At 40.8% G+C, this 19707-nt stretch overlaps 1 protein-coding gene across 1 annotated transcript in view; it reads left to right on the forward strand.

The window, feature by feature from the left end:
- Positions 1 to 530: 530 nt before the first annotated feature.
- Positions 531 to 19707, forward strand: part of TNKS (tankyrase) — a 161831-nt gene continuing 142654 nt past the window's right edge. The window contains exon 1 of the mRNA XM_040965836.1: positions 531 to 1222. Within this exon, the coding sequence (XP_040821770.1) occupies positions 559 to 1222 (664 nt within the window). The 5' untranslated portion in view covers positions 531 to 558. The remainder of the gene's footprint in view (positions 1223 to 19707) is intronic.

The following is a 19707-nucleotide window of genomic DNA, read 5'->3' on the forward strand; positions in this document are numbered from 1 at the left end:
GGCCAAGGGAGAAATGGGGAAGAACGACTTTTTAAAAAGAATTACCAGGGGCTTGATTGTAGTTATGCATTGCTGACCATCGAACTCATTTAATCCTGTCAGGGATTCTGTGAGGCGAGTGCTTAATACTTGGTGATCCAAGACACCTGGCCCTGAGTTGCGCCTCGGCTGCTGACTCCGGAGCAAGGAAAAGAAGACTGCAGGAGACATGGAAGTAGAACTGAGCAGGGTCAGGCAAGCAGGCAGAAGGTGGAAAATGCAGGAAAAGCCAGGTTCCAGCACTCAAACCTCCACAGCGGGCCCGCCAGGTTGTCACAAAGCCCGCCCTCAGCCACCAAGCCAGGCTCCTCAGCCGCCAAGCCACGCCTCTCAACCAACAAGCCACGCCTACCGCCACAGAAGTTCTACAAAGCTCCCTACACTTCCCTCCTTCTTTTCGACCCGCCCCCTCCGGCCAGCATCATTTCCTGTGCGCTGAGCGCGGATTGGCCCAGTGGTCGGAAGTGAGGGCGGGCGGTGGGGCCGTTGCCGCAGTGACAGGGCTGGGGGAGTCCGAAGATGGCGGCGTCGCGTCGCTCTCAGCATCATCACCACCATCATCAACAACAGCTCCAGCCCGCCCCAGGGGCTTCGGCGCCGCCGCCGCCGCCGCCCCCGCCTCTCAGCCCCGGCCTGGCCCCAGCGACCACCCCAGCCTCCCCCACGGCCGGCGGCCTGGCACCTTTCGCTTCCCCGCGGCACGGCCTAGCGCTGCCGGAGGGGGATGGCAGTCGGGATCCGCCCGACAGGCCCCGATCCCCGGACACAACTGACAGTAGCAGCTGTGGCAATACCAGCAGCAGCACCATTTGTCCTGTGGCCGCTGCTGCCGGCGTCCCGGCGGCTTCCGCTTCGTTGGCCGTCGGGGTTGCTCCCCATCCAGCCGGCGGCGGCAGTGCCAATTCCCCGTCGTCCTCTTCTTCCCCGACTTCTTCCTCTTCTTCCTCTCCGTCCTCCCCGGGATCGAGCTTGGCGGAGAGCCCCGAGGCAGCCGGCGTGAGCCACACCGCCACACTGGGAACTGGGACGACTGGGGTCCCGGCAGTGAGTGGGGCCCTGCGGGAACTGCTGGAGGCCTGTCGCAATGGGGACGTGTCCCGGGTCAAGAGGCTGGTGGACTCGGCCAACGTGAACGCGAAGGACATGGCCGGCCGCAAGTCTTCGCCCCTGCACTTCGCTGCAGGTCAGACCTTTGCATTGCTTTTTGATGGTGCTTGGGTGAAGGCCGGGGCGGGGGGTCTGGGAACAACTGGGAATTGTGACGGGGCAACCTGGGGGAGGCGTGGCTGTGGTGCTCCCACACCTTACTACCTTTCTGGAGGTGTCGGGGTGGGGGACGTGGGAGGGGACGTGCGAATCCGTTCCTTCTTGACTGCAGGGATACATCTAGCAAGGGCCGAGTCTTGTAGACTCGAACTTTTTCCAGTTCTGAGTGTTCAGGAAAAAAGTGAGAACTAGGCAGCTCTCAAAGTCGCTTTGTCGTCTGTGTGCCAGTTTTCTTTCTTTTAAGAGCAAGGCTCTGTCCCTTGAGGACAGTCCAGATCAAAAGAAGTTTCGCGTCACCCGGCCAGTGTGGAAGGATGTGTCTGAATAGCCGCAGTAAAGGCGTGCTTCAAGTTTTGTGCAACTCCGCCTTGGAGAAGTTTGCTGTCCCGGTTGGGAGATCAAGATAGGCTGGTGTGAGACAACCAGGGGAAAACATTTGGATGCATTGTGTGACAGGAAGGGCTACAGACTTTGAAGGCCACTTACTGTCTAGCAGGCCGTTCACCTTAATTCTCACGGCTGGAAATGATTATACCAAGGCTGTGCCAGGACCTAGTGAGAAGAACGAAGTCTAGTTAGGAAGTGCAAACTCTGGAGCTCTGGGCACCGCACTCTCCTTTTTTGTCTTAGCAAGTCATGGATTATTTCCTTTTACAAACACCTAGAATAATGTATAAAAATACGTTACAGAGAAATGTAAAACAAAAAGCTATACATTAGAAATATTACTTTGGAAGCATATACATTACATATACATTGCAAGTTCAAGTCGGAAAGAAAGCTGTGAAATGAAAAACAACACACACATACACACCCAAAGTTAATAAATCCAAGATGCTCTGTTAAGTCTCTTGATACATTTCTAATATTAGTAAAGCACTCCTTTAGTTCTATTAACAGTAGACATGTCAGTATATGGTACTTATTTTTTATCACAGTTCTGGACATTCTATTAACCTAATTTTACAAATGTAAAAATAAATAAATCTTTTTAAAAATGTGAATCATATTATTTTTACAAGGCCATATACACGCAGGAAATGGTAGAACTTAGATTTGAATTCAAGCAATTTGATTGTAGGATTTGTGAAATCAAGCATAGATGAACATAAACTGTACCTGACTTATGAAGATCATTTTTCATTTTCTGGGTATAGTGCAGAGTTTGACTTTTGTGGTGTATTAGAGAATTAGAGGAGGGCCAGTGGGGAACTTGTATGTAAGAGTAACTTTTATTGTTTTTTTTGTTGTTGTTGTTAATTGCAACCCCTATGTACTTGGAAGTGTGTTTTATATTGTCATAGAAACAAACCTAAATCAAAAGTTTAATCAAGCTATACTTTACCTTACTACATGTGTTCTGCTTTGATATTTTATGTTGTATTCCACTTCTTTTCATTTGGAGCAAATGCCATTTGTGATCCATTAAGGAGTCACGACCAGTAGTGTAAGAAACACAGGAAATCGTTATTAGGTCATTGGATCCGTTCTTGGTAAAGTGGGCACTCCTGTTACGAACGCAGTGAAGCAAATCGCAAGCAGGTTTTTACCCAACTAGATATCGCTAAAGGGCCTTGCTTGTTTTAAATGAGATAGCATCTCTTTCTTTAGGCTAAGTAAAATTTTTATCTGATCTTAAAAATCAACCAAAGTTTGTGGTTCTGCATACTTTATTCCACATCTGATTATTTTCACATTGCTTCAGAAATCTTGTCATTCCTTTTTATTCTGCTTTTATTTTACTTTCTTGTGAGTAATAACTGACAAAGGTAAATGCACCTACGTGGGCAAAGCTGAAGTTAGGTACCTGAAACTCTGTGCAGGTTTCCCACATGCATGGTAGGACGCTCAAGTCTGCTGCTTTCCCAGGTGCATTTACCAGGAAGCTAGAAAGGAAGTGGGCACTCAGGAATTGAATCAGCATCCCAGTATGTAATTCTGACTTCCCATTTAGTTTCTAGCAGTGAAATTAAGAGAATGTGTCAATTGAATTATTTTCTCCACAATTAGAACATAATCTTTAGTTTCTGCATATAATAAAGTTTAGGCAAATACTATATATTTTTAAGGATTTACTTTGTTTTTCTTTGAAAGAATTACAGAGAGAAGGAGTTCATTGACAAGTGATTTGGGTTGTGATGTAGTACACAACAGAGGTGCCAGTTGGTCCCCCCCCCCCCTTTGGATCTGGATAATATTTACCACAGCAAAGATTCAACCCTACCGAGATTGCTTGATTCGTTCTTGTTTTTCAACATGACTCTGCTTGATTGTATAAATGTAGTTCCTAGTTTAAAAAAAGTACTGTGTGCTCTAAATTGCTGCCTAGCTAGTTGCTGGTAGGAAAATGAGTCAGAATGCTTAAGGCCTGGAGGAGGAATCTTTGTATTTATCATTGTCTGGCAAGACCTAGATTATATTTTCAAACAAATACTCTGTTAGGATTTAAGAGGGATCTGATATAGCATCAGGAAAAAGGAACTGCTCTCCTAAATGCCTTCCCAGACTTGAAATTGTTGCTTACAGACATGATTATCTTAGTGTTTTCCTAAAGGCTACCGTTTGCCTTTTTAGAAAAATATTTTTTTAAAGGTTTGTTTTTTATTTTTATTAGAAAGTCAGATATATATGTAGAGAGAGGAGGAGAGACAGAGAGGAAGATATTCCGTCCGGTGCTTCACTCCCCAAGTGACCACAACGGCCAGTGCTCTGCCTATCCGAAGCCAGGAGCCAGGAACTTCTTCCGAGTCTCCCACGTGTTTGCAGGAACCCAAGGCTTTGGGCTGTCCTCTGCTGCTTTCCCAGGCCACAAGCAGGGAAGTGGATGGGAAGTGGAGCCGCCGGGATTAGAACCAGCGCCTATACGGGATCGCGGCGCGTTCAAGGCAAAGATTTTAGCCGCTAGGCCACGGCGCTGGGCCCTAGAAAAATATTAATGTAGAACTCTTTCTTGGAAAGATGTACAAGTTATGTATCTTTTTCTTTTAAGTTAATGATCCCACTCTTTGGAAGCAAATGACTTAGTGAACAAATTGACTGTAAGATATCAAATTTATAGCTCTTAAGGGAAAAATTGATGACAAGCAAACTGTTCAACAAAGAGGAATGCTTACATAAATTATGTTGCTGTGTGGGTTCTATTACGTATCTCTGCTGTTGTTTCTCAATCTGTGAACCAATTTTTAGTGCTTGTCAATGTAAATTTCAGCCATCTATTGCAGGTTCACTATCTTTACCAATAGGTATATCATTGTCAGAAGAGTTTGGTGCTTGAAGATTTGTCTTTACTATTTGTACTATTTGTACAGTTATTTGTACAGATCTTATACGTACGTTCAGTTAGTTTTGACAGGTGTAAACACCTGTTACTCAAACTCTTTTGGATGCCGCCATGACCTAGACAGTTCTATACATTAATCCTTGTTCCTACCTGGTCCCCTGGAGAATACTGTTGATTTTTTTCTCTAACTATAAATAGTTGTCTATTTTATTGTAAGTGGAATCATACAAATTCTTTTGGACAGTGTAATGTTTTTTGATCGTGATATATATCAGCTCAATTTTGTGTCAGCAACAGGCAGACATTTTGAGAAACAAGTCATTAGGTGATTTTACTTCGAGCCATCCCAGTGTGTGCTTCCACAGACTATGTGCTGTAGCCCACTGCACATCTAGGCCACATGATAGGACTTGTTGCTCTTGGAGTCCAAATTGTGCATCATGCTACTGTCCTTAATGCTGTTGGGCAGCTGTAATACAGTAATATTTGTATATCAGCATATCCAAATACAATAAGGAACAGTTCCTATGAAACATAAAAAAAAAAAAAATGGAGTACTTGTCTCCTTCTGTCTCTCATAAGGGCTCTGGGGATTAGAATTTCCATTTAGGAATCCCAAAGGTGTGCTCAGTCCATACATGTGTCTTCCTGAAGAGTTGACATCTTTATAAGGTAAAAGTTAGTTATTTGGGAGACACAGAAACAGTGTGTACTCCCCCAAAAAAGAACACATCCACTGGTCCCCTTCCCAAATTCATATGCTGGGGCCCAGCTGGGACCAAAGCTACAGTCTGAGGCCTCAGTAAGGATCTCACCTAGGTGGCCCAAGCCCAGTTACTTCTTAAAGCAGCACTTCAGTTTATCACAGGTGCATTAGCAGGGGGCTGGCATCAGAACCCCTAGCCAGACGGTGAACCCAGCTAATCCTGGGACGCAGGCATCCTAATCACACTGAATACCTGCCCTGAACATTTTATTTGTAGTGATCATGAAATGTTTCCTTTCCTTCATGAAATGTTTTCCTTAGTGATATTCACTTAATGATATTAAAAATATTTACTGGGGGGCATTGTGGTACTGTAGAGCCCATTTTCCTCTGCTTTTGTATGAGATAGACTTGTGATTTGCTAGGATGAATGAAATGGGACAGGAGTGGTATGACACCTGAGCCCTCAGGAATCTGCAGTTTTCACTTTCTGGTGCTCTCCTGTGGAATCCTGCTGCTGCGGAGTAAAGCTGGTGTACAGGAGAAGAGTAAGAGCAGCCGTTGCGATCACTTGGGGAGTGAATCATCAGACGGAAGATCTTCCTCTCTGTCCCTCCTCCTCTCTGCATATCTGACTCTGTAATAAAAAATAAAGAAATCTTAAAAAAAAAAAAAGAGTGGCTCTCACTCCCTCTCAGCTGAGGCAGTGAGAATGCCACTCCAGACACTGCAGCAACCCAGGGCCTCCAGGGCCTGGGCTGTCATAGTCACACACAGTAACAGCACAAATAACCAATGCTGCTTGTTACTTTAGGCCACAGAATTGGGGAGTAATTGATTAAGTGGCAATATTGTCCAGGTAACTGTTTATGCTTCCTAGTCTCCTAGTTGACGGTGAGCTCAGGGCCAGCTCTTCTGTTTTCTACCTCTTGTTTACAAACTCTCCTGGGAACAGTATTCCCTGAACGATTTTTTTTTCTGTCACTAACACTCATCGCCTTATTCTTGGAAGTCAGTTTGGCTGAATGTGTAATGATATTTGGATTTCTCTTGTCTAATTTTTTCTTTTCAAAATAATTTTTAAATTTTATTTGGAATTATCTACTGAAATACAAATAATATTTCAGATATATGCTGTTGCTTCATGTGTTATAACGTATTTTAGCTGATGTTGAAATAATCTTGTCTGTTCTGTGGGCATTTTCTTGTGCGTATTGTAGAAATATTTTCCTGCTAAAGTTCCCATAGGTCCTTTATATGTGGAATTTGGTCTTAATTTTTAAATCACTCATTTTTGCAGATATTAAATAAATTGAAGGATAAAAATAAAGGTCTAGGATGTGAAGGATAGCTCCCTTTGACCTGTTTTCCATGCTGGACATGCGTTTGTGGCCTGGAATAGAAGAGGACTCTTGGAAGGTTTGAAGGATCACCACTTAGGGTAGCATCATGTAATTATGTCATAATTTATGAATTTATTTGCATGGGAGTCGTGTGTGGGGGGGTAAGTTTAGATCAGTTATTTGCAGCATTTTCTGTCCTATCGAATATCTGCCTCTTTCCCTCATGACTTGGATAGATCATAGGTCAAGTGTGTTCCTTTCAGATGTGAGGTGACTTTTTGATAGTTAATAGGGCAAAGAAACAAACATATTTTGAGGCTAGAAGATATCTCATCAAGGCTTAAGTTGTGAGCATTACGATTTTCAAAAGTGCCATCTTGGGTATACAGTCCAGAAGACAAGAATCAAGAAATGTCAGTGATTCTAAAATGTAGCACTACAATACATATACGATAAAATACATCACAGTGCTAGGTTTTCCAAGGAAATATGCATCATCGTGAGCCATAAATGTATTTAAAGGCCTTATGTACTTCACAGACTAATCTTTTGGGTAGGTGACTATAAAATATGTATAGGCACATTGAAAAAGATAGGATGTGTCCTAAATTCTTATTTTCCCACTGTCTCGGGGGTCCTTGAAATGACTGTGTTTATTCTTCTGAGAGTAGATTGTGTGCTGTGGTTAGAGTGTCTCCCCAAAAGTGATGTTGACATGTATTTGCCACTCGTGAGAGCAGTATTTATAGGAGAGCTCTTTAATGGGTGGCTTTGTGTTGAGGGTTAGCAGACTGTTCCCAGGTGTCAATGTGGATTTACAGGGAGAGCTGACTAATTTAGCTCAGGTTAAGAGGGCTTGGAGTCTGAAGATTCATTGGAAGCTTCCCTTTAGGAGAATTTGCTTATTTATAAAACAAATGAAAGTGTGCTTAAGAAAATCTAGACATGTACTTTCAATGTATTGTTGAACAAAAAGCACTGTATTCTTTTTTTTTTTTAAAGATTTATTTTATTTTTATTGGAAAGGCGGATATACAGAGAGGAGAGACAGAGAGGAAGATCTTCCGTCCGATGATTCACTCCCCAAGTGAGTGCAACGATCGATGCCGACCCGAAGCCCCACGCGGGTGCAGGGTCCCAAAGTTTTGGGCCGTCCTGGACTGCTTTCCGGGCCACAGGCAGGGAGCTGGATGGGAAGTGGGGCCGCCGGGATTAGAACCGGCGCCCATATGGGATCCCGGGCGTGCAAGGTGAGGACCTTAACCACTGCGCCACCGCGCCGGGCCCAAAAAGCACTGTATCCTTAAAGAATCCAGTAGAGTGGGTTTCTTAAATGATTTCTGTTAGAGGCTGGGCTCTCAAGATAATGTTGAACCTCAGTTTTTACGAGGTGTCTTGATTTCAAGTAAATGCGGCAAATTTAGAGTGTCTGTTTTGTGCATGCTCACTGCTTTTCTCTCAAGCACCATCACATGGCCAAGATCACCTTTCAGGCAGTGAGTTTCTGCACTGTGTGGAAACTTGTTTGGCTTGTTGGTTCAGGCATTTCTTTGTAGAAGGGTAGCACCTTCAGGTTAAGCCTTTTTTTTTTTTTCTTTTTCCTTCTTTTTTTTTTTTTTTTCAGGCACTGAGATTTGGGGGCATGTATCAGCTCCTCACTCAATTTACACATATGAGTTTATTTTTGATTGTGGGAGTAGAGGAACTGAAATGGTGTAGAATTTATTCTCCCTTTTGCCTTCCCTTGTTACAGAATTAGTTGGTGCCAACTGTGCTTTTGTTTGTTTGGACTCACAGCTTTTTTCTTCAGTGGTACGTGTAGCGGGGGCAGAGGGGCGTGTGTGAGCAATAATTTGGTAGTTAGCAGATGATTTCTTGTAACACTAACCCAAACTAGAAACCCTGTATTGAATTTGTTCATTGACAAAAAAACTTACAGCTGTAACTTCCATTTCTTCAGTTATAGTTTAAAAAGTAGATGCTAGCTCTTGATGCCTAGTTGATTGGAAAGGCTAGGTAATATATGCATTTAAGCAGACGCTGTAAAGATCAGATGCCTTTATTAGTATATATTCAAACTTATATAAAGCATAATTTTGACTATTTAACTTCTTAATAAGAAGTATAATTCTTTATGGATTGTTTTTCTTTTTTTTAAAGGACGTAGGATTACAGTTAATGAATATACTGTAGCTATTTTTTTCTTAATGTTATGAGAAGAGATGCCAATTCGTGTTTTGCTTCTTAAAAATATTCTCATTTCACAAAGAAACTTTTATACTAAGTTTAAAAATTAGATACGTAAGCTAAAATGTGGTTGTCTCTCCTCCCCAAAAATTATAAAACTTTGCCAACTTTGCTAGTGTAAAATCCTCTTGATTTAAAAGAAACATACATTTGGACTATGTAGTTAAAGAACCTTGACATTTAATTCAGTGAATCATTCACAGTAACTGCTATACAAATATGTGAACAAGTGAATTCTTAACATTTTTGATACTTTGATTTTCTTCTTTTTTAAACATTATTTATTTGAAAGACTGAGTTACAAGGAGAGAGGGAGAGTTGTCCTGCTTCTGCTGGCATACTCCCCACATGGCCTCAATGGCTGGTGCTGGGCCTGTCTGAAGCTGGGAGCCAGGAGCTTCTTTTAGGTGTCACACGTGGGTCCAAGCACATTCTGTTGCTTTCCCAGGTGCATTAGCAGCCAGCTGGATTGTAAGTAGAGTAGCTAGATTCCAGCAGTTTTACCTGCTACACTGCAACACTGGCCCCTTCCTTTGCTTTTCTTAACTATAAAACATAATAGCCCTCATATATCAATCCAGTCCTTTATTGTCAAAGTCCAGGGTCACACACATGCCTTACTAAGTGATGGGACACTCTTAAACACATATCTCATTGTCTAAAATCTTTTGGCTCATGATATTCAAATAGAAGCTTGGTAGCAATGACAAATAAAATCTGTATTCTGAAATAGTTTGTAATTTACAGTTGTTACTACTATCCCATTTTTCTGTTACTGTTATCATTTTTCTGTTACCAAAAATCATTGTGCAGACTTGAAAAAGAACAAGAAAAAGTAGTCTCTTGTGTTACTACCCCAAGGCAGCTAATAGTGAGTTTTGTTGATTTATGTTTCCTCTTTACCTAGTCAGTTAAGATAAAATTTTTAGCTAAGTAGGCTGTTGAAAAATTTGCAGTTATTAGAATGTTGCACCATCTGTTCTTTATTTCATTTGCTTTACAAACTTAAAAAATGTGATTAGCAGTCATCTTTGAAGAACCTCATATTTAAATGGAAGGATGTTTTAGCAACTCCTTTCCTTAAGACTACTTAAGATTCTTAAGAAAATCTTAATTTTTGTTACATCTTTTGACTGACAGAGGCAGACAAATTAAACTTTTTTCAATAATAAATAAAATATATGTAAATCCCAGCAATTTCAAAGTATGTAAAAATGACATTGAACTACTGCATAGCTAAAAATGGGTGATACATCTTAACATATATATATTTTGCCCAAATAAAGTAGAAAAAAATGGAGGTAAGATGGTCAGCATATCTTTTTCTATTGGCCTAGAGAAAGGTTATTTTCTAATATGACCAGGATGAACTGTGGTAGATGATATATTCATTAGAGCACATCTCAGGGCTTTTGTTGATCAGCCTTTCCATCTGTCTGTGAGTTTGACTCTCAGGGTAGCTGTAGTCCTCTGTCCAGGTGAAACTCAGCAGTGCTGAAATTTATTATTTTTTTTGAAAGATACATAGACAGATCTTCCTTCCTTTGATGTACTCTGCAAATGACTTCAACAACTGGAGAATGGGCCAGGAAGAAGCCAGAGGCTGAGAGCTTCATCCAGGTCTCCCATGTGTTAACAGTCCCGAGCACTGGGACCATTGTTCTGCCTCTTCCCAGGTGCATCCGTAAGGAGCTGGATCAGAAGCCGAGCAGCCCAGGCTGGAAGGGGGCCTTATGTATGATGCTGCCTTGCAAATAACACTCAAACTAAAAGAAGCTGTTTCCTAAAACAAAGATAATGAAAGGAGTGGTGCTATTTCACACTTCCATTTTGATTTTTGTGTGTGACTTAGACGACAGCTGAATTTTCAGCTACTTCTGCCTGCTGTGTGTTGTAATATATTATGTGGGTTGAAGTATATGGAGAAAATTCTTCTTCAAACAAATAATGTAATTGGAAAACGAAGGATATTGTAATAGAATTTTTACTTGATTTTTTTGACACCATATCCAACCTTGGTAACTTGCAGTTTTCTAAAGATAAATTGCAATACAGAATCTGAAACCAAATGAGTGCTTTCCTGTCTCTGCTATGTAAAAATCATTAATGTTGGGGCCACAAGTGGATCTTACCTTTATCTGTTTTGATTGTTCATTGTTCAGAAAATATTCAGTAAGCTATATAGTTTTCTCAGGCACATTTTGCTTTATAGTAAAAATTGATAAATGCATTTGCTAATATCACCACCAGTCTCATCAGAAAAAGAATTTAAGTATTTGGAAACTGTTAAGCTTATGGTGGCAAATGCAAGTGTTTCAAAATACTTTTGTTTGAAGGCTCAAATCTAATGATCAGAAACTATTGAAAACTGTTTTCTTTGAAGTGATAGAATTAATTCATCCTTGAGAAAATGTCTACCAAATACAGAGGCCAAACTGAGCCAAGTTAGCCATCATTAAGATTTATTTATTTGAAAGAGTTCCAGGGAGAGGGGGAAAGACAGAGAGAGATCCTACATCCACTGCTTCACTCCCCAATGGCTGCAACAGCTAGAACTGAGCCAGTCCAAAGCCAGGAACCAGGAGCTTCATGCAGACCTCCCACATGCCTGCAAGGGCTCAACCATTCTGGCCATCCTCCTTGGTCTTTCCCGGCATACTAGCAGGGATCTGGATGGAAGTGGAGCAGCCAGGGCTTGAACTGGCACTACTTGGGTTGCAGTCGCCACAGGAAGCAGCTTTTCCTGCTATGTCACAGCACTGGCTCCCATATTGGTATATATTTAAGGGTGTAATATGTATATTTAGTGATCTCAAGAGTTGGAGTTTAATAGGATAAGTATTTACAATTTTATGAAGGATTTTCTTAAGAACTGTAGTTTTTTTAAGTTACTTTTGAGTCACTACCCTTCTGCTACCCGTAGATTAGTTTTGTCCTTTGTCTTGGAAAACTTTGGCATATGAGAGCCGATTACTAAAGGCAGAAGGTGCCAGGAGGAGAAAGAGGTAGACACATAAAAATTATACAGAGTAGAATTTATTTGGAATTTACAAATACAGCATGTTTTGGGCATTGGCAAGAAGACAGGATTCTGCGTGCTAGGAGGCAGCACAAAAGGCTTTAAATGCTAGGACAGACTCTGTTAGTCATTGGCCAGCTGGAACGTACTTTCCAAGAAATACTAACACTTCTGACATCAGGTAAGGGTCATATAAGGGACATTACAGGAATCACTAAGCAGGTTACTTCTTTGTTTTTAAGGTTTATTTATAAAAGGATTACAATGAGAGAGAGAGGGAGAGATAGGAAGATCCTTTCATCTGCTGGTTTGCTCCCCAAATGGCTGCCATGGCTAGAGCTGGGCCAGTCTGAAGCTTGACATAGGAACTTCCAGGTCTCTCATGTGGGTGCATGGACTTGGGCCATCCTCTGCTGCTTTCCCATGCTGCTAACAGGGGTAACAAGTGGAATAGCTGAGATATGAACTGGTGTTCATATGGAACCACCGGTGGGGGATGATCTGGCTGTGTCACTGTGCTGGTCCCAAGCAGATTACTGATTATGATTATCCCATCAATAATCATCTTACCTAAAGGGTAAAATGGCAGTTACAACCGGGATGGTTCCAGGAATATCAAATTGGAGCTCTAGGATGTTTTGTTTTTACTCTTGTGTAGATTTGTTTTGTGTGAACATGATACTGTTTATTAATTCTGTTCATGAGTATTTGGAGACACAGAGAAACTGGCAGAGCCCCCTATGCCCATTCAGTCCTCTGGATGGTTGCAGTGGCAGGTGTCGGGCAAAGCTATAAGCCAGAGGATAGGAACTCGGCTCCTGCCACCCCCGAACAAAGCACTTGAGTCCTCACCATGCTACCGGCCAGGGAGGCACTAGTAGAAAGCTAGAATCAGGAGAGTAATCAGGATTCCCACCCGGGGAGCCAGGAAAGTGGGGTGTTGGACATCCTAAATGGTAACCTAACAGTAGGCCAAATTCCTGCCTCCTTATTCATGTTTTATTTCTCATTGTTTCTGGATCACTGAATTTATTTTTAAAAAATCAGTATTTCTTTGTTGTGTGAATTATCTTCCTGTTTTTAGTTTTTGTTTAGCTTTTTTGTTTAGTTTTGTTTAGTTTTTGTTTTGCTTTTTGGTATTGATTTTATCTGTCCTTTTTAAATGGTTATTGCAACTATTTTCCTAGTTTGTTTTTAATCATATCTATGAACTTTACAAATCTGTTGCCTTAGAAGTTTCTCTTTTCATTTTCTTCTGTTTTTTTTTTCTATCCTGAGAATGTACAAATGTCTACCTAAGATTTTTTCTTTTAAGATTTCACTTCAATTTTCCATACTTTCAGTTCAATTTAAATTTCTTTGGCTATGTACGGAGAGGCAGACATAGAAAAGATTTTTTTTTTTAGGTACCAGTTTTTCATAGCCATTTATTGAATAATGCATACAGCTATTTAAATAAAAATGAAGATGGGTTTTTTGAAATACTGTGTTGAACATTTTACAGCTTTTTGTTTTGACTTGTAGTTATTGTAATTCATTCACTGTACTGTATTTAACCTTTCCCTTCTTACTAGTGAAGTGAAGATAACCTCAAATACCTTCCACGTTGAAATAAAGGGAGAGTGACTGAAATTTTTCAGCTGTGTTCCAATACTGGTTAGCAGCTTTTTACCCTCTGGCTCCTGAGATGGATGTATCTATAAATATTTATATATTTTAGTTTTTCTATATTAAGTTCATATAGCAGAAATTTGAATTATGCGACAGTGGTAGGGAATGATCGTGATCTCACTGATGTGTAAAACAAAAGAATTTTGTTGTGATGTATTAGCTTGATGGCTGATCTCAGGTGGCAGAAAGCTATTTGATTCCTTGCTTCTATTTTTGAACCTTCCTGAGCCATCTTTTAGGGGTTTGCATATGTAATACATTTTGTTCCATTTAATCTTGGTGTTTTCTATACTTGGTCCTCTCTGAGAACATCCTGTGCTTTTGCATGTTTCACTGTTTAATCTTTAGATCTTAGTTCAGAATATCCCTTTGTTAGATAAAGGCCTTTACACCAGACTTGATTAGGCTTGCATTGATGGGGCCCGGTGGCGTGGCCTAGTGGCTAAAGTCCTCACCTTGAACACACCAAGATCCCATATGGGTGCTGGTTCTAATCCTGGCAGCTCCACTTCCCATCCAGCTCCCTGCTTGTGGCCTGGGAAAACAGTCGAGTACGACTCAAAGCTTTGGGACCCTGGAACCGCGTGGGAGACCTGGAGGAAATTCCTGGCTCCTGGCTTTAGATAGGCACAGCACCGCCCGATGCGCTCACTTGGGGAGTGAATCATCGGACCGAAGATCTTCCTCTCTGTTTCTTCTCCTCTCTGTATATCTGACTTTGTAATAAAAATAAATAAATTAAAAAAAAAAAGTTTGCATTGGTGTGAGCTGTTACCTAATAAGCATTATTATTATCTGTTAAGATATTTAATTAGCCATTGTTTCTTTAAACAAGAGTAGATTTTTCCTGAGTGAATCCGTGATGTGCAACTACACACAGAGAAAGTACACATATAAGATAGAATTAATGTTTTTGTCATGCTAAAGTGCTTTTGCTAAGTATTTTGGACTAGGTTCTTCTTGTGTTCAATGTTGAGATTTTTACATACCTGCAATTATTTTCATTTTCCTTTTGTATGTGAATAAAGCTAGCTAGACTTGAAGATGAACAGCAAAATGACTTTTCTTAAGGCTGATAAGGTTGACTTCAGTTGCCGACTGACTCTTGGTGGGCGTTTTGCTTTTGTTGTAACCGGTGTTTTCTTCTGAAGAAATCAGAAATGCCCTAGTCTCTGGTGTCACTAGACTTCTTCTTTTTTTTTCTTTTTAAGATTTATCTATTTTTTATTACAAAGTCAGATATACAGAGAGGAGAGACAGAGGGGAAGATCTTCCGTCCAATGATTCACTCCCCAAGTGAGCGCAACAGGTGGTGCTGTGCCAATCCAAAGCCAGGAACCAGGAACTTCTTCCGGGTCTCCTACACGCAGGTGCAGGGTCCCAAAGCTTTGAGCCGTCCCAGACTGCTTTCCCGGGCCACAAGCAGGGAGCTGGATGGGAAGTGGAGCAGCCGTTATTAGAACCGGCGCCCATAGGGAATCCTGGTGTGTTCAAGGCGAGGACTTTAACCACTAGGCCACAACGCCGGGCCCATGGTATCAGTAGACTTCCTTAACATTGTATCTGCCCATTCTGCTGGCTCGTATGTGAAATCTAACGAGAATTAAAATTTACATCCTTTCATTTTGAGAAATCTTGACATTATTTTCTCTTTTTCTACTTCTTTCTGTTATTGTCCTCATTCATGTGCTAAACCCTTCTGCTAACTTTTGGGAAGGTTCTTCAAGTTGGAGCTCTTAGGAGTTTGTTTCTGTTACTATTCAATCACTTAATTATTTTACCTATTATATTTCTTGCTAATATGTCTTGTTTTTAGTTGATAGGCTTTTTTTGCTGTTCTGACTTGTTTCAAATATTCTTTATTAGGTTTGCTTATTTCAAATGTCTGGTTTTTTTTCCTTGTTAATTCTGGCTTTATTGTTATTTTGTGTTGAGAGTTCACAGTATTTGAGCAAATCATATGTTTTGAAAAGGTTGGGTTATGGAGTGGTGAAGGCCTGTGTTCTAGGTTTGTTCCTCCAGGTAGTTTGGGGAGAATATGGACATGGCCTAGGGGAGGAATCCTTGGGGCGCTGTTTTCTGCTGTCCACCATACTGTGGCTGCCCATGACTCCCCATCCATCCCTCCTTTGCCAATTACTGTTGTCTTCATCATTGCCCGTTAAAGTCTACCAGCATTTCACTCCCCACTCCACATCCCAGCGGTTATTTTGTAGTTTTCTAAACCGTAGTTGTGAAAACATCAGGGATGGGAGTTTGGATTTGGAAGTGAAGGCACCCTGGGCCCAGATTAGAGTGTCTGGCTCAGATACCTGCTCCTGGTTCATGATTCCAACTTCCTGTTGATTTGAACCCTTGGGCTTCTTATAGTGACGGCTCAGATGGTTGGGATCCTTCCAGACCTGTTTCTATCTGTTTTGGGTTCCTGGTTTTCATCTCAGCCCAGCCTCAGTCCTCGCTGGGTTTATGAAGCAAAGCAGCAGATGGGCAATTCCCTCTACCTCCCCTGCCTCTTAAATAATTTAAACTTTAAATAACCATTTAGCCATCATCACATCATTGTGTCATGGCAGAGCTTTGTTTTGTTGAAAGTAACTGTATTTCTATTGTTGAGCTTTTGGTTTTTGATTTTGGATGGAAGTGGATTGATAATTCTTAAGGAAATAAAATATTTAAAATAAGGAGGCCATTCTGATAGTTTGGATTCTAATTTTTCCTAATGTTTTTGAAGACATTAGTGAAAAAAATTTTTACTAAGTACCTTTTTTATCTTTTCCAACCATATCAGCAAAATAATATATTTATGAGTCATTTTCCTAGACAGTCCCAAACTTACTTTATGGTTAGAGTTTTTTGGTGTAATTGGATCTCTTAGTACTTTGAGGAAATTTTTTTGACTATGAAAGATGTGAGTTTAAATTTTCTCGCCGGGTGTTTAGTGTAGGCCTGCGGATTAGTAGTTTCAATGATGTACACTGGCTGTGGCTTTTCTGACAGTCTAATTAGGGAGAAAATGTATTTAAGCTGTGACTTTGCACTTTAAATAAAAAGATCAGTTTAAAATACTCTAAGTACCTTTGGCTTTTCACTTCTTATTAAAATTTGGAAACCACAGTACTGAGTTAAGAAATTTAATATTGGCTAGGGTTTTTTCTTTGAAGCTTTAAAATGCTTTAGATTTAAGATGCAGAACAAAAGATAACAGCTTTGTCTTTAAATTCAGACCTGGGAAATAGATACCAATGACTTTACATTTGATGTAGAAACATTCTTAGTGGAATTAATTGAAACTTGAAGGAAGAATTTTTAAGTAAATTGGGTTAAACTGTGTTTTAAGTTCGGGTTTTGTTCATTGTGTCAGCATAGTGCTTTCCATATAGTGTATTTTAACATTTCTCTAAATATGTGATATCACCTTGTCGGGGGGGGGGGAAGGATGTGCAGGAATTTGTACATCATGTAATTTAGCTGCTGAAGAGAAGCAGGCCATCAAAGCCAACTTCTCATTGGTGCCTGGTCGCACCAACCCTTCCTCAAATGGTAGCTCCATTGGATAAGTTCCTCAAACCAGAAGTCTGGAAGCCTGTCATCCTTGAAAGATTATCCCAATTCTATCTCCTTTGGCTTGTCCACATTGCCACAGTTCTGTCTCAAGCCACTGCCATTTCTTCCTATTGCCACGGCTGACATTAAACTGGTCTCTGATTTTGCTCCTGACATTCATCACTCTGTTTTTCCCACAGCTGAATGAAAGTCTTTTTAAAGCTCAAAAATAGAATGAATAAATTTCCCTTGTAAATGACTTCCCATGTACTTACAGTGAAATCTAGACTTCCATCCTTAACTTGTTAAAAAGTACAGGGCGGGAGATATCCTCAACTCAGTTTTTTAGGATACTGAGGGATGATTCTGCATTTATTGGAAGATTCAGCATTGTTAATTTGTCAGATTTTGATGAGCTTTAAATATTTCTAGCAGGTTTCTTCTTGGACTTGACATTCCTAGTTGAGCATAAAAAAAAACAGGTAAGTTAATGTGGAGGGTTGCCCTGGGGCACTTGTCCCAGCTAAAGGTGGTGCTAACTCCCTAGCTCTAACTGAAAAGCAAATTAGCTAACCAGGAAAACCTGCTGGACTACAAAAAATTGCCCCTGGAGATTGCAGTTACAGATGCACCTCTGATTTTAGTGTGGTTTGGACCAGCCAGCCTCTTGCTATCCTGTCTACCTGCTGTCCCCTTGAGCCTGCTCACTTTATCTGACTGCCCTAGTGACCTCTCTCATCCCTTATAAGGCTGATCTCTATCAGTCACGTCCAAGGTCACCTTAGATCATGTCTATAAAGGGACAAGCGTTTGGTGCTGTGGGTTGAGTCACTGCTTGCAGCAACATCATCTCCTATGGGCATGGATTCCAGTCCTGGACACTCTGCTTCCCATCCAGCTCTCTGCTGATGTTCCTGGGATGGCATCAGAGGATGGAGATTGGGAGCATCTGGAAGTAAGCCAGTAGATGGAAGAGCTCTTGTCTGTAACTCACTTTCCAATAAATAAGTACATAAATAAATAAATTATAAAGTGAAAAAAATGACAAGGTGACTGACTTTGCCCCACTTGGCATTAAGGGTAACTTAATTTGATTTGAGAGACAGAGACTGCCCATCTTTGGTCAACTCCCCAAGTGCCCAGCAACTGGAAAGTCAATCTAATTGCCCCTGTGGGCTGCAGGACCCCAGCTAACTGAGCCATCACCTGCTGCCTCCCAATGCAGACAGCAAAATAAGTAGGGAGCTGGGCTCTCAACATCAGCATACTCTAGTGTGAGACGTAGCGGCCCAAGTAACATCCTAACTGCTGTGCAAAAATACACCTCTAGATTTAATTTCCAGTTAAAATAATCCAGAGAAAATCTGACCAACCAAAGAGAAGATGTGGAAAAGTAAAGTTAAAATTCCAAGTCATACTATAATTACAGATAAATTAAAGATCTAAATGTGAATGAAATGTGAAAACACAAGACATTCCCAATATACGGATGATCTGGAAGAGGCGTTTCTGGAAACAAAGTTTGATTCTTTCCTGGTAGTAATATGTGGTACAATCCTCCTTCCCACGGTGTGGGCAATGGCATCCAGCCATGCTTGCTAGGCAGCCAAGGGTTATATGGGGCAACAGCCAACACTGTATATCCATAGGGTTCTGTGTTGCTGCTAACCCATAAATTTGGTAGGTTAGGTGCATTAAATGCATTTTTAATTTATATTCAACTTATAATGGGTTTGTTAGGACACAACCCTATTGTAAATCAAGAACCATCTGCAATTTAGAAGAAAACATCAGAGCAGGGTCGAAATGGAAATGGTTCTTATGTAGAAAGCACAAACTATGTAGGAAAAGACTGATAATTTGTTTAAATTTAAAACTTAAAATAATAAGCACAACTGTAATCAGTTTCAAAGTAAGTTGTAAGTATAGAAAATGTTTGTGATTTCAATAACCAGTCCAGGGTTATTCCTTATTACATAAGGAACTCCTACAAAATACTCAGAGACAAAGAGTCTGTAAGATTTTTGGGTCAAGAGAGTGAACTGACAGCTGACAAGAGATGAAACTTAGATGGCTAGTATACATATGAACAGATACTTTGGATAGATTCAGCTGAATGTTCTAAAACTTCAGCCAACAGTGCCTTAAAGTCTAAGGGACATACATTTTATACTTGACAAGAAGTGTATTTGGGAGATGGCACATTTTCAAGTAGTGCAGTAAGGGTTCTGTGCTGGCCTTTTCGTAATTCTCTTGAGCTTTCTCAAAGTCCAAAGAAGTGGGAGAGGAGGGATGGGACATCTTTCTTTACCCCTTCTCTTAATTGAAATGCCTTTCCAGAAGCTTCAGTCTTTCTCTTTAATGTCTCACTACCAGTCAGAAGGTGGAAGTCACCTGTTTGGCTCAAGAGTAAACAGGATTCACTCTCTATACCGGGAAAGGGTTAATCTTCATTTAGCCTGTTTCTGTCCGACTCCTCCAGAATAAGAAGGGAAAATGTTCGACACAATTATTGACCTTTGTTAATGATATTGATGTTAACCTTATGATACTGACAGTATTAACACATAAATGAATGTGTGATATATTTTAA

Source organism: Ochotona curzoniae, unplaced genomic scaffold (genome assembly GCF_017591425.1).
Source record: "Ochotona curzoniae isolate NIBS_2020 unplaced genomic scaffold, NIBS_Ocur_1.0 scaffold_4505, whole genome shotgun sequence".
NCBI lineage: Eukaryota > Metazoa > Chordata > Mammalia > Lagomorpha > Ochotonidae > Ochotona > Ochotona curzoniae.